The 16,069-nt window shown below is 37.2% G+C and overlaps 1 protein-coding gene across 2 annotated transcripts in view; it reads left to right on the forward strand.

The window, feature by feature from the left end:
- LOC150087344 (retinoic acid receptor RXR-alpha-B-like) overlaps positions 1–16,069 on the forward strand; it is a 186,937-nt gene that overhangs the window by 116,160 nt on the left and 54,708 nt on the right. For both annotated transcript variants that reach the window (XM_090371144.1, XM_090371143.1), the window contains exon 6: positions 4,197–4,323. In XM_090371144.1, coding sequence (XP_090227270.1) covers positions 4,197–4,323 — 127 coding nt within the window. The remainder of the gene's footprint in view (positions 1–4,196; positions 4,324–16,069) is intronic.

The following is a 16,069-nucleotide window of genomic DNA, read 5'->3' on the forward strand; positions in this document are numbered from 1 at the left end:
AAAATCGAAAATCGCCAGCAACGAGTGAACTTTTGCTGGATTCCAGCACATTCAGGCATCAAAGGGAACGAGTTGGCTGATATTTCGGCTAAAAATCCATCAACAGTAGACTTAACCTCTGCCTTTATTCCAGTTTCTGATTATAATATTATAATTCAAACAGCATTTCATGCACAATGGACAGAGCTATGGCATAAACAAACAAATAACAATCTGTTCCAGTTAAAACAGGACCCAAAATTTTGGCACTCATGCATTCAGACAGTTCGGCGAGAAGAAGTGGTACTCGCACGGATTAGAATAGGACATACTCATCTGACTCACCTCCATCTACTCACACGCGATGATCCTCCTCTTTGTTCACAGTGCTCTGAGCATCTAACAGTCAAACATATTTTGATTGACTGTCCACATTATCAACAACATCGAACTTCAATATTTCATTCTCTGGCTAATTTCCGTGAACGGATAACATTAAATGATATCATTGGTGAAAATGCCAATATTAATGAACTTTTCTGTTATTTGAAACAAATAGGAATGTATAAGCGACTCTGATTAGTTTCTGGCATGAAATGAGATTGAACCGTCTTCACATTAATTATTTATTTTATCTTTTCAACATACCTATGAATAGGTGCAATATAGCCACAGCAGCTTGTGCGCCATTAAACACCCATACCACACACGCTTTTTGTTTGGGCATTATTTCATTTTTATTTCAATAACTATGCCATCTTTTATGAGCAAAACATACTAAACAAAGATGATAAATTTAAATTCAACTATAAATATGAAATTAAATATTTATATGAAAGTGTGTGTACATCTTTGTGAGGTGCACCTATTCATTAAATTTATAAAACTATAACAAATAGAGAGTTTAGGCGACCGTACTTTATGATCACTTAGTATTAGTATAAGTAGTGGCAAATGATGTAAGAAAGCAAGCTTATAAATCAGCCAAGAAAAACCAAAAAACACACTTCACACATCCATACTCTCCAAGAATTTGACTAGTTCTTCCTTGAATTTATTCAGACCAGCTACTTCCACAACAACAGATGGAAGTTTGTTTCAACAATCAGTCACCTGCTGGCTAAAGGAAAACTTTCACACATCTAATTTACACCCATCTTTCCTCAATTTGAATTTATGCCCCCTCATGTATGTAGTCTCAGCAAGAAGAATGCCAGCAACATTTAGCATACTCAATCCATTGAAGGCCTTAAACACCTCAGTCAGATCTCCCCACAATACCTAGTTTCCAGATGTTGCAATTTGCAGAACTGAAGCCTTTCTTGGGAAGAGCACCCTTCTGCTAACTTCACCAAACCAGTCGCCCTAAAAGCAATATGTGCAAGTCCCTATCAAACAATTGTTTGATAGGGACTTGCACATATTGATTTTAGCTACAAATTTAAAATTGGAAACAAATTTAAGTGCAGAAACAAATATATTCATTTAATTTGAAATTGTGCTGTCTTTAATTAAAGGAAAATATATTTTTTAACTTGCAAAACTTTACTGCGTGTTATTAAAGAAAGATTCAGAAAATTAGAACTTGTAATAAGAGGCTTATTAGGGGAACACCATAGTAAAGGTCTTGGTTAAGTTGATCATAGTTAAACTGATTTGGTACAGTAATGTTTCAGTGTTAGACTATAACGCATTGACCACACATAATAACAGTATAGTGTAGTATATTCCTGAAATATCATTATTTCATAATTGAACACACCTGAAATGGAATGTAGTAGTAGAGGCATGTGAGCAAGAAAGGAAGTTTATGTAGAATCTGCCAAAAAAAAAATCCATTCCCCTCTAAACACTTGTCCAGTTCCTCCTTGAATTTATTTAAACTATCAACTTCCATGACAGATGGAAGTTTGTTCCAGCAATCAACTACACGCTAGTTAAAGGCAAATTTCCGCACATCTATTCTAAAACACTTTCCTAAATTTGAATTCATGTCCCCTCAGGTTCATAATCTGAGCAAGAGAAAAATCCCATCAGAATTGAGCCTGCTCACCCCATTCAAGGCCTTATCAGATCACTTTGCAGGTGCCTAGTCTCCAGATGCTGCAATTTGCAGATCTTTAGCTTTTCTTGGTAAGAGGACCCCTTTGTTCCCTTCACCAATCTTGTAGCCCTTCTCTGTACTCATTCAAGCAACTCTACATCCTTCCTAAAATGAGGCCTCCAGACATGTACACAGTACTCGAGCCATGGCCTGACAATTGCCTTATACAGAGGGACAATCACCTCCTTCTTCCTGCTAGCAAAATTCCTATATATCATTGGCAACACCCCATGATCTGCTCTGGCAGCCTGACTGCATAATTACTCCCAGGTCTTTTTCATTTTCTACTAACCTAAGTGTAGTACCACACAGTTGGTACATTTCTCTGGGGTTACTTCTACCCATATGCAGTACTTTGCATTTGTCAATGTTAAACTTCAGTTGCCACTTCTCAGCCCATCTGCCCAAATTTTCGAGATCCTGTTGCAGTAGCACACTGCTGTTACTGTCATTAACAACTCTGTCACCTTAGTATCACCCTGCAAACTTGGATATTAAACCTGATCATCAATATCATTGATAAATATACAAAACAACAGTGGGCCCAACACCAAACCCTGAGAGACTCCAATAATAACATTAGTCCACGAAGAGCAGTGTCCACTGACTACCACCCTTTGTCTTTTCCCACTCAACCACCCTTTTATCCATTGCAGCAATTTGTCCAGTAGTCTTCCATGCACAACAGTATCAAAACCTGAAATCCAAGTATATGATATCAAACTTTTATTTTTTGCATCCAATTCCTTTGTAATCACATCATAATATACAATCAAATATAGCAAGAGCTTATAATTGTGGTACTCATCTTGAAATATGTAAATCAAGGAAGTGGATTCATATAAGATGAAAAGGTGAAAAGTTGAAATAGTTTAAATTAAACTATTTAAAAATATGCCCTAAGGAAGAAAGGAAGTGCACAACTGTTTCATAAGTTGTCATCTATAAAAGAATCGAACCTGTGTGTTAAAAACCAAGAGACTTGACATGAGACTTTTGAAATCATCATAAGAGAAAAAGGTAACAGACTTTTATAGTAACCTCACTCCTAGGATTCATTACTGTATTATGTGTAGGAAATTTAATGTGTGTTAAGCCCCATATTGGCGAAAGATATGTAGGCAACTTAGCACCCAGAACCCTGCATCCCACCAAAACCATTCAGTGGCCAAAGCCCCACTCTGCATCAATCTACAATTGGCATTCAATCCAACTACAGCCACCGCTGAACCCATCAAAGAGGTGCAACTGCAAGACTGCACATGCCGGCCAAGTTCAGTCATGAAATGACCCAACTGCAAACCACCACTGTGACAGTAAACCCTGGCACCCACTGCTCTAGATGATCCATGCCACCTATGTCCTGAATACTGCACTACATGCTTCCCTGCATACGTAAAAATATGTTATCCGTCCACTGCATGAAGGAAAAATCAACAGTGCATCCATGTCCAAAAAGACACCATGGAGTTGATGAGCAAACCAACTGCAACATGGAAGTGCATCCCTGGTGCACAGTGTATTGCTGTTGTCTGTTTTATTTATAGTAAGAGAATTATTTATTTTATTTCTTGCTTCTGATATAGTGTCCCATAGAAAGTTTTGGTTAGATTTTGTAATTATGCTTCTACGTCTTCTTTTGGTGACTATATTTTATGGCATTGTAAATCTGGTTGTATAAAACTGATTTTTTTACTGTAAGGATGATACAAGTAGAAATGTAAAAATTTTCATGTGTGTGTGTATGTATTTTCTTTCTGTATATATGTGTTTTAAGTTTTTGATCAGGTTTGTAAATGGTGAGGTTAAGGAAATTAATACTGTGGTTTTCTTCCAGTTTTAAAGATTATTATGAATATCTAAATTCCATAATAATTAAATATTACTATGGAATTAAATATTTGTAAAAGATTATCAATGTAAATCATTGTGGTAGATACCTAAATTATATAAAATAAATCATTGCATTTTTATTTGTGAACTATTTATATTTTCCTTTTGTTTTCTGTTTGTATTCTGATATGGATGGTAATAATATATTTTTCATTTAAATATATATCTGTAAGTTAAGGTAGGAAAAAATAATTAAGAAAGTTTGTGACATCTTTCCCAGAATGACCCAGTGATCAATATTTGCCAGGCTGCTGACCGCCAACTTTATCAACTAGTGGAGTGGGCAAAACACATTCCCCATTTTACAGAACTGCCGTTAGAAGACCAGATGATACTGCTAAAAGCAGGTAAGGTAAAAACTTTGTTCACAATGGAGCTCTTGTTAAACCTTTCGTGAGTGAGTTTGTTAAACATTTGCAGGCTCACTCAGTAAGTTTTCCACAACCAACTAGCTCTGTAGAGTAAATTTTTTTTGTGGAATTTTTAAAAGCATTACAAAAATAAAATAAAAATTTTTATGTTAATGCTTTTGAATATTAATTTGTTCTTCTTCATTGTTCAATCTTAGAGTGAAATTATTGTCAAAAATCAAACCAGAATTTTTTTTAAATGTAAAGGTATTAAATTGAAACATGATTTATTCATTAGTGTTAATTAGAAATTGTAAAAAATTATAGGAAACTTGACTGTTATTATTATAATTGTTTTTGGTGCAGTAATATTCTCTATATTTATTTATCACATAATTAATTTTAATGAAGTTATGAATCTGAATTCCAGAGAGTATTCAAAGTATTTTATTATGTTCTTCAGGCTCCAGTGTTTCCCCTGTCTGACACCGAACAGTAACTGTACATTATTTACTTTTTGCAAAACATCTTGATCCATCAACTTAACAGCAAAAATAGTGTTATACATTGCATATCAAGTCATCCATACTACTTGGAACTCAGTAATTACAATATGTTGAAAGCACCAATTTCACATTCACAGCTTATACACCTATGTAGATCACTAAGACCTACCAGTTTGGTTACAGTGAGGTCAGATATTATATCTTACAATTTATAGAATTTAAGATTTACAATTTATACACCTTATTAGAGTCCCAAGTCCCAGGACACTGCCCACCCAACAGTGAACCTGGCACATCGACATATATATACAAAATGCTAACAGCAAGGCTATAGCAAATTATTTACACTGCTATTTACTATTACCAATAGCTCACAGAGTTAGCTGTTGAGACAGATTTTGCAACACCAGTCAGTAGACACCACTTTTTTGATGTTGCTAGCATCAGAAGTTTTTGCAAATATCATCAATTAATACAGTTCATCCAGCAATATGGGCATATTGCTGGATAAACTGCATCAATTGATGAATTTCCAATCCATCAGAGGTGCTATAACGATACGATCAATACAAAGGCAGCTATATAATACACTAATAAAATAATTATACGCGGTTGTCAAGTCCTTTCCTTCTGCGGAGAGCTTTGTCTGCAAAGTTAGCCAGTGCCTGATAAATTTCTTTACATTCTAAAAACTTGGTGAAGTTATTTACATCATAAACTTCCGTCAATGTCTGAAGTTCAAATCGAAAGGCCGCCTTCGTAGCCAGGTGGGTAGGAGCAGCAGTGCGTAGCACACGCTTCTTGATTAGACCGGGGTTCGAGCCTGTGACCACCGCATATCCCCGGAGCAATGTGGCCTTAGTTGCTAATGCTCCTAAAAACCAAATAACATCAAATCGAATATCTACATAATATCGACATTCTAAGATTACATGTTGGACTGTCTCCTGTGAGCCATATTTACACTGCCAAACCCAGAGTAGATAACTTTGAGTTTAGGCTGCCATGTCTGGATAGAAGGAAAGTTATGTGAAGACCTGGGTTAAACCAGGGCCAATGTTTTTTGTCAAATTCTGTAACTTGAAGTATAAAAAGGGTAGTAATTCTTCCAGTAATTGCAGAGAGTTTTGGTTTTTTTAACCAAAAACAGGCAACAATGGCTGGCAAATGCAATCTCCTCCTCCTTTGATTTTCAAAGCTATTTTTATGCAGCCATCTATTAGTTGAAAACACTGATAACAGATTCTGCATAGCCAAGCTCGAAAAACATAAATTTACATGCATTACTATTTAAACAATTCCATTGGATAACATTTCAAACATTCAACTTTTTAAGTTGAATGTTTGGAGTACACTAGTACAGTATTGCAAGAAAATTTTGTTTGGGACATTTGGTGATTTATTTATAAATCACCAAATGTCCTTTTCTTCCTTTTCTTCAATGTCCAATCCTCCTTTTCTTCTACATAAGAAGAAATATAATAGATGAGCCCGGGCATCAGATGTACTTGTATTGATAAAATATTGCAACCACTGACTTGAATATTAAATAATACTGTACCCAAATGCAAAGTACTGCATATGGGTAGCAATAACACCAGTGTGGTGCTACACTCGGGTAGTGGAGAATGAAAAAGACCTGGGGTAATTGTGCAGTCATATATGAAGTTTTCTAAGCAGTGCAGACAGACTGTCAGAGCAACTCATGGGTTGTCAGTAGTATACAGGAATTCTGATAGCAGGGATAAGGAGATGATTTTTTTTTTTTTTTTTTTTTTTTTTTTATCGTATGATGTGAGCAATACATGAAGGAACCAGTTTTTTCCTGCTTTCTTCGTGTATTGTGGCCGTGAGGTCCAACAGCAGAGTACGGCACCATCGTAATATCCAAGCCCGAGGCAGGATTCGAACCCGCGACCTTTGGGTTGCCAGGCAGGCACTTTATCCACCCGGCTAGCCCAGCGGCAAAATGAGGCGATTGTATGAGGCCATGATTAGGCCACATCTTGAGTACTGTCTACAGGTCTGGAGACCTTACCTTAGGAAGGATGTAAATTGCTGGAACGGGCCCTGAAAAGGGCAACCAACTGGTGAAGGGGACAAAATGGTGCCCTTACATAGAAAGGCTTCAATTCTGCAAATTGCAGCATCTTGAGACTAGGCACCTGTAGGGAGATCTAATTGATGTGTTTAAAGCCTTCAATGGATTGAGTAAGATGAATGTTAATGACATTCTTCCATTTTCTGAGACTACACACACATGAGGAGGCATAAATTTAAGCTGAGAAAGGATGGTTGCAGGATGGATGTGCAGAAGTTTGCCTTCAGCCAGCAGGTGGTTGAGTGTTGGAACAGGCTTCTATCTGTTGTGAAAGAGGATGTGTTGAATAAATTCAAGGGAGAACTAGACAGATTCTTGGAGGGCACGGATGGGTGAACTGTGGTGTTTTTTTTTTTTTTTTGGCTGATGCTATATAAGCTTGCTTTCTTCTATAATTTGCCATTACTACTACTACTACTTTGAATTCCTTTTGTTTGTCATTTTGTAGTTGGACAGAGCTATATCATCCAAATTATTTTTAAAAATCTCCTGCTGCTAAATACATTCTTGAAAAATTGAGTTTTGTCTGTCCATTGTGCAGGCCAGTATTTCTTTATATCAGTTTTTTTCACTTAGTTAATAACTCCAAAAAAAGTTCATTTAGTGAAACCAAAACCCAGACATGCCATATGGAATAGTCAGAAACTGTCTTATTTGTAAGACAATTTCTGATTATATTTCTGACAGTTTCCTTTTTATGCTCTCGATTTTTTTCAGAAAGGTTAACAATTTCTCAATTTTTCCATCAGAAAGGCCTTTATGAGATCTTAGCATTTATAAGTACTTCACTCTAACACAGAGTATAAACAACTCATCTGCTCTTAAGTTACTTTGTGGCTTCTACACTAAAAAAAAATGCCACCTGCTGTTAAAAACTGATTATAAATATCAATTAACATCAACTTAGATTTTCAGATCACTTGCATGAACTATAAATGGATAGTAGTACAGATAAAAAACAAATTTTGCAGTTGTAAACTCCAACAGTGGCATCCATATCGGACTTCAAAACGACCAAAAAAGAAACTGCCTGTCATTAACATAGATTTAGTTTTTCAGTTGTTTATATGAAGTTTAAATATATGGCAGTACAATAATTGAGCCAGTACAGTGGGAAAACAAATTTCGAAATCAGAAATATCAATGTTCACAGTATCATGACATCCGACTGAAAGAGGACTAAACAAAAACAGTCACCTACAGTTAACAATTGAATATAAACATCAATAAACTTGATTTAATTTTTCAGATTGTTTATATGAAATGTAAATAGATGGCAGTACAATAATTGCATCAGCACAAAAAAAAAAAAAAAACTGTCCAATTAGGGCCACCCCCAAATCAACAGATCTACCTATGCATAATATGTCCATAAATTGCATGTATTCTCTGATTTACTTGTTTTGCTGAATGTTAAACTTGAATTTATGGCAAAACAGGCAAATCAACTAGAGATCACATGCCATCAGCCGGAAAATTCTGTAATTGGAAACACTCGGTGGACTGGCTACAACATGAGACTAGAAGTGGAATTTTTAGATGTAATGCCTAATGTAAAGGGTTAATAAGAGTAGCTGGGTGGTTATTGCAGGAGTGCAATAATAGATATGTTTCAGTTGACTGTAGTTCGAACCCATGTGATCATATGGTCAGTGAGTATATTTGTGTCAAAATTGCCAATTGACTTATGTTACTTAGTGGGATCTGTATGCAACCATAAGTTCTTGTCATTGCTTGTTGCTGATTATGATCAAAGCCATGTTTGTCAATACAGGCAGTATCTACTATAGTGGTATGCAAACTGTACTATTTTCTGTGGCCTCTAGGGTTTACAGAGAAGTCATTGGGGAAATCAACTCATTATGAACATTGAAAATGAGTTGCATAGTAAAATAGATACAAGCATCACACTAATTCTGAAAATTCCTCTAGCATTTCTGGAACATCAGATATAAGCAATTATCTATCACGTGAATTATGTACAAACAAACAAGCAAAAATATTTTTGTTTTTATATTTTAAATCTGCATATTTTGAAATGCAGATGGAAAATTTTGAATGTGGGTTAGAAATATTTTTGTTTCTCAGTCAGTATTTTTTTTATTGAGAATAATGAAACAAAACTGTTCAATGTTGGATTTTATATATATAAAATATTTTATTTTAGGAGTTTGCCATTAAACCTAGGAACAAAAAGGGACCAAGTTGAAAAAAAAAAAGAGGCAAAATTAAAATCCAAATGAAATCTACAAGCAAACTTGTTTACTTGTGGATTTCATTTGGATTTTCAATTTAAATCATATTATTATTCAATTTAAATCATATTATTACTACATACAACATATACAATTAATATGATCATAAAAAATAATGACATATTAAATGCGAGAGTGACATTCAGCAGATTACACTTGTATGCAATGGTGAGCTGAAAAGTAGTGCCTCTTAGTTCATAACTTCAGTGCTAGGTGACATAGTGTGTTCCAACCAGGTTTTCCATATTGCTGTTAGTTTCTAGTTTGTATGTGCTGGAGAGATTGTGTAAGGCTTATGGGGTAGAATTTTTCTCAGCGTGGTCTGTGCTTATTAACAGAAGAGACTGCTACAGGGATGGGATACACTTAAATAGAAAGGGTGCAAGAATATTTGCTGATTCTATGAGACAGTATGAGGTTGGTTGGAAAACTGCTAGCTTGGGGAGCATTCACAGATTAAAAGGTTAAAGGTAGCCGCAGGCAGAGGTGAAGATGATTCTTGCACTGCTTCTATTAGAATAAGCAGCAGCCTGGAATGAGGGATGCTGGGGTTTCAGGGACTGATGGTAGTCATTATGAAACAAATAAATATATGGGATGTGTTAGGGCAACTAAGAATAAGAATAGGTGCATGTATACTTGCATGTATACTAATACTAGAAGTATAGTAAATAAATTTGATGAATTTGAAATGTTGGTCAAGACATCAAAGGCAGATATTATTGGGATATCTGAGACATGGTGTCACACAGATATAAGAAATGCAGAATTGGAATTTGCAGTGCAAATTCCAATTGGAATTGGGGAGTACAATGTGTACAGAAAGGATAAGAAATGGAGGAGGGGTTATGATGTTAGTTAAGAAACAAAATCTAAGGTAGTGCATCCAGTTAACATGGGTAGACAGTGCAATGTTAAGTTACGTTTGGTGTGACATAAGCATTGAGAAAGCAAAATTGAGAGTAGGAGTGTGTTATAGGACTAATGACTCTGATTATTATAGTGAACAACTCTACAGAGAAATAGTGGGTCAGTAAATTAGATTGTCTTATAATGGAGAATTTTAACTTCCCAGATATAGACTGGAACTTATGGGTTGGTCACTTTCACACTAGGCAAGGCCTTTTGTGGATTTATTGGGTGATTGTTTTCTACAGCAGCATGTTCAAGAGGCAGCCAGAGGGAGTAATACTTTTGATCTAATTATCAGCGGTGATTATCAGATTTCTAGTTTGTATGTGCTGGAAAGATTAAGAACTTGCAAATGAAGGAACCACTAGGTGGCAGTGATCACAGTGTACTGATGTGGCATTTACTCAAAGATGCACCAACCATCAGGGGTAAAGGGAAGGATTTTTGCTTTTATAAAGGTGACTACAGTGGTATTGACAGTTTTTAAATTCTATACAGTGGTTGTTTGTTATTTGGTTTTTAGGAGCATTAGCAACTAAGGCCATATTGCTCCGTGAATATGCGGTGGTCATTCCTGACCTTTCTGCATCCTCTGTATTTGGTGGTGACAGGTTCGAACCCCGGTCTAACCAAGAAGCATGTGCTATGCACTGCTGCTCCTTCCCACCTGGCTATGGAGGCGCCTCTATACAGTGTGACCAACTGATAATGTTACCAACAGCAAATTCTAAATGGGATATATTCAAGGAGTTAATCTTGGAAGCTACTAGGCTTTCATACTAAGAAATACTGTTCAAGATGTCAGATGAACTAATGAGACTTGTAGCAGAGAAGATTGGTAATTCTTTAGGACGCTTCCTGATCAGCTAGTCTATAATCTTGTTACCTCAACTCTGCCAGATAGTGACTGGAGGGAGTCCGAGTAGTGTGTATGTGTGTGGGGGGGGGGGCATTTTCGAGGCCACTTTATGTCAAGGATTTGGTATATTCTTACCACATGTACGCCATATCCAAAAATTTCATTACTTCATACAGCATGACCCCCCCCCCCCCCACTTACTATTGAATACACCATAAATTGTCAAACTAATAGAGGAAGCTTATCTGCGAAAAGATCTAAACCTTCCAAACACTTCTTGGTTCATTTCACAAATATACGTGGTCTCAATTCTAATCTCAACGATTTCCACTTGCAGTCTGCCAAACCCCATGTTTTTTTCTGACAGAATCACAGTTATCAGTTGATTCAACTACTGCACATCTCAGTTGCCCAGATTATTCGCTGTATGATTCCTTTTGACTCAAAGGTCATCTCTCTTTTCGATCTTCTCTGGTTTAAAATCTCTACCTCATTGTGTCAAATTCATCTGTTGTCTCTACCGTTCTCCCAACTCCACTAATCACTTGGAGCTGTTTGACTTCCTCTCTTTGCAACTTGACTTCCTCTCTTTGCAACTTGACTTTCTCCAGTCCAACTTTCCTAACAGTGAGGTAATTTTCCTTGGCGATTTTAATGTTCACAACTCCAGCTGGCTTCTGTTTTCTAGTCACACCGACCCAACTGGTCGAGATGCTGAGGCTTTTGTAATTACTAATGACCTTGCACAGGTTGTTCATTTACCTACAAAAATACTGGACAATCCTAACCATACAGCCAACACGCTTTATCTTTTTCTCACAAGCAACCCTTCTAAGTATACGGTCGAAGTGAGTGGTCCTTTAGACACCTCAGATCACAACTTGGTGATTGTCTCTTCTCCAATGGAGCCTTTATCTCATGACTATTCCCAATCTTGTATTGAGTGGCATTACAAGAATGCAAAATGGGATAACCTCCAAGATTTCTTTTCTTCTATTCCTTGGTCGGATTACTGTTTCAGAACATCTGTCAACGTTTGCTCAGATCATGTCAGTGAAATCATTCTTGTAGGAATGGATTCCTTTATTCCACACTCCACTTTAAAATCTTGTCCTTTATCTAAACTTTGGTTTTCCAATAAATGTGCTAGGGCTGTTCAAGAGAAGAATGTTGCATATCGTAATTGGCTTGTTTTCAATTCTTCAGTTTCATTTTCTGCCTAAACCAAAGCTCGCAACAATTGTAAAGCAGTTATTAATCAGTCCAAACTAGATTTTAAACAGGCTAAGAGGAGAAAACTTGCTTCTTTCCCTAATGGTAGCCGAGCATTCTGGTCTCTTGCCAAAGCTATTGGCCGCAACTTTTGCCCATCTCTGCTCCCACCTCTGTCAACACCAGATGGTTCCGTTTTCACTTCAGCCAAGTATAAAGCTGACCTGCTAGCATCTCATTTTTCTTCCAACTCTTGTATTAATGATCTCGGTGAAACACCTCCCACCATTCCAAACCTGCTCCATTCAATGCCTCCTGTGGTCTTCCGTCAAAAGGATGTCAGAATAATCTTGACGAATCTTGATGCTAAGAAAGCTCCAGGTCCTGATGGTATTTCTCCACTTGTTCTCAAAACCTGTGCTCCTAAACTTACTCCTATTCTTTGCCGCCTTTTTTCACTTTCTTATTCCAAAGGTGTTTTTCTTTCTGCTTAGAAATTTGCTCATATCCAGCCAGTTCCTAAAAAGGATGACAAATCCCTCCCATCCAATTATCATCCCATTGCAATTACTTCTACTCTTTCCAAAGTAATGGAGAAATCAATTAACCGCCAACCCTTAAAGTACCTAGAAACCTTCTGTCTGATCAACGATTGCCAGTATGGATTCCATCAGTGTCGACCCACTGGTGATATTCTTGCTTATGTTACCCATTTCTAGGACAAATTCAATGGAAAGTTCGGTGAAACACAAGCAGTTGCTCTTGACATCTCAAAGGCTTTCGATCGTGTTTGGCCTAAAGGTCTTCTAAACAAGCTTCCATCTTATGGTTTGCCAACTGTTTTTTGTAATTGGTTATCCAGTTTTTTCTCGGATCGCTCACTGAAGGTGATGGTAGATGGCTCTCTGTCTTCTAATTTCTCCACTAATGCTGGTGTTCCCCCCAAGGTTCATTTCTTTCCCTCACGTATATTAATGACCCTCTTCCATTGACTGAAAATCCTAGCCATAGTTTTGCCGATGATAGCACATTGCATTCCACTTTTCATGTTGAGAAACCTTGCCCTGCTCAATCAGCTTCAACTTCTCAAATATCCGCTACCAATTCCTTAAATGCGATCTCCAGGTAATTCTCCAGTGAGACAAAGACAACTTAGTTGATTTCAAAAATTCTAAAACTCGGTCTTGTCTTATATCTTGTAAAAAGGATTCTTCTGCTCCTATGCTTATCTTTAGTGACACTCTGATTTCTAGGCAAAATGATATGTCTTTTGGGGATTACCCTGACTTCTAATCTCTTTTGCCACCAGCACATTACAAATATTGCTTCCACTGCATCTAAAAAACTTGGTTTTCTCTTTCGCTCTCAGCATTACTTTTCTTCCAAACAGCTGTTCACTCTGTACAAATCGCAAATCCGCCCTACCGTGGAATATTGTTCCCACATCTTGTGCGGTGTCCCCAAAACCTCTCTCAGGCTTCGATTCTATTCAGAAGAGGGCAGTTAGGTTAATTAATGACTCCTCTCTAACAGAGTCTCTTCACACACACACACACACACTCGCTCTCTCTCTCTCTCTCTCTCTCTCTCTCTCTCTCTCTCTCTCTCACATAGACGTACTGTTGCATGCCCTTTCTACAGATACTTCCTTGGGCACTGTTCTTTTGAATTGGCTTTTATAATTCCCGCTCTCTCTTTCAAAACAGTCTGAACATGTGCCGCCACCAGCCAACATCCATTTACTGTCCAACTTCAAACTCACAGAACCAACTTTTCACCTTCCTTGTTTATTCATTCAACTGCCGTTTTCTGAACAACCTCATTCATACATATTTCCTGAAAATTACAGTCTACAGAAGTTCAAGTCTAATGTCAACAAATATATTTTTTCGTCTTCTCAACCTCCAACCCAAGCATGGTACTGAGTTACTATAGGTTCTAATACCTCTCATGTTTGGGGTGTTCCTTAAAAAAAAAAAAAAAAAACTACCACAGGCTTCCGTGTCACCTGATAATTTATATGCATCCCATGCACTTTTCTTCTCTGCCACGAGCCTCATTAGCTCATCTGACATCCATTTATGTCTAAATCTTGAACAGTATTTCTTGGTTGGTATGAAAAGCCTAGTAGCTTCCAAGACTAATTTCTTGAAGGCTTCTCATTTAGAATTCCCTGTTTTTAACATCAGTTGATCCCACTGTATTGAATTTAATATATGTGGCATTAAGGGCAATTTGCTGCTGTATATAAATGGATGGTTGAGTGGGAGAAGACAGAGAGTGGTAATCAATGGACACTGCTCTTTTTGGACTAATGTTATTAGTGGTGTCCCCTAGGGTTCAATGTTGTTTTCTGTATTTATCATTGATACTGAAGAAGGTATATCAGGGTTAATGTCCAAGTTTGCAGATGATACGAAAGTTGGCAGGGTTGTTAATCACAGTACACTACTGTAACAGGATCTAGAAAAGTTGAGCGGATGGGCTGAGAGGTGGCAACGGAAGTTTAACATTGACAAATGTAAAGTACTGCATATGGGTAGCAGTAACCCCAAATGATGTACCAACTGCATGGTACTACACCAAAGGTAGCAGAGAATGAAAAACACCTTGGGGTAGTTGTGCAGTCAGATGTGAAGTTTTCTGAGTAGTGCAGATAGGCTGCAAGAGTAGCTCATGGTGTCTTGCCAATGATATACAGAAGTTTTGCTAGTAGGGAGAGGGAGGTAATTATCCCTTTGTATAAGGTAATGGTCAGAACACACATTGAGTACTGCATACAGGTCTGAAGGCCGCATTTAGGAAGGATGTAGAGCTGCTGGAACAAGTACAGAGAAGAGCAACGAGATTGAATGGAACAAAGGTTGCTGTTACCAGGAAAGGCGGAAGTTTTGCAAATTGCAGTGTATGGAGACTTGGGCACCTTTGGGGTGATCCGGTTGAGGTGTATGAAGCCTTGAATGATTTGAGCAAGCTCAGTGCTGATGGGATTCTACCTCTTGTTCAAATTACTCACCTGAGGCAACATAAATGCAAATTTAGGAAAGACAGTTGTAGAATAGATGTGCAGAAATTTGCCTTTAGCCAGTGGGTGCATGATTGTTAGAACAAACTTCCATCTGTCATAATTGGAGGTGGACACTTAAATTCGTTTAAGGCAGAACTAGACAGATATTTGGATAACAGAGGTTAGGGTGAAATGGGAATAAAGTTCTTTTTTTTGTCCGATACAGTCAGTCCTCGTATAGCACGATAGTTGTGTTCCTAGAAACCCTCGTGCAATGCAAAATCGTGCAATATAGGCCCTATGGGAAAAATAGGGTTAGGTGCCAACCACCCCAAGATTGAACACACATTTGTAACCAAAACATTACCAAACACAATAAATAATCGTAATAAAATACGTAAGTATTTTATTACGACTATTACATAATAAAATATTGCTAATGCTTTTGCTTCTATCATAAGCAAATTTGTTTGATTTTCTATCCAAACAGATAACAGCCATTCCATCTCTTCCAATTGTTTGTGTCTTGATTCAATAGATTTTAATTACACTTTGAGTTGTTCCTGCTATGAAAGTTGTTTTTATTTTCTCTGCATTCTTTCTAATTCTCGGTGTTGCCTCATTTAAGCCTGTAGCACGTGCAATATCACATGGTCTTTCATTTCGCTCAAAGCGTTCCACAATTTCATATTTTCATATTTCCCCGGTGGGCTGGAGGCCAGTGTGATTTTGGCCCTAAATGCTAGTATGAGGCCGCTACAAATTTTCCCGGGTAAGAATTTTTGATCCAGTCCACCTCTGTGTATCGATATTGCTTTTCTTTTTCTCTCTGAATCTGTAGTGTCTTCACCAGGACGCTTCCTGTTCACACCTTTTAAGAATTTTACTCAT

Source organism: Mastigoproctus giganteus, chromosome 4 (assembly GCF_048544385.1).
Source record: "Mastigoproctus giganteus isolate SK-2022 chromosome 4, ASM4854438v1, whole genome shotgun sequence".
Taxonomy (NCBI): domain Eukaryota; kingdom Metazoa; phylum Arthropoda; class Arachnida; order Uropygi; family Thelyphonidae; genus Mastigoproctus; species Mastigoproctus giganteus.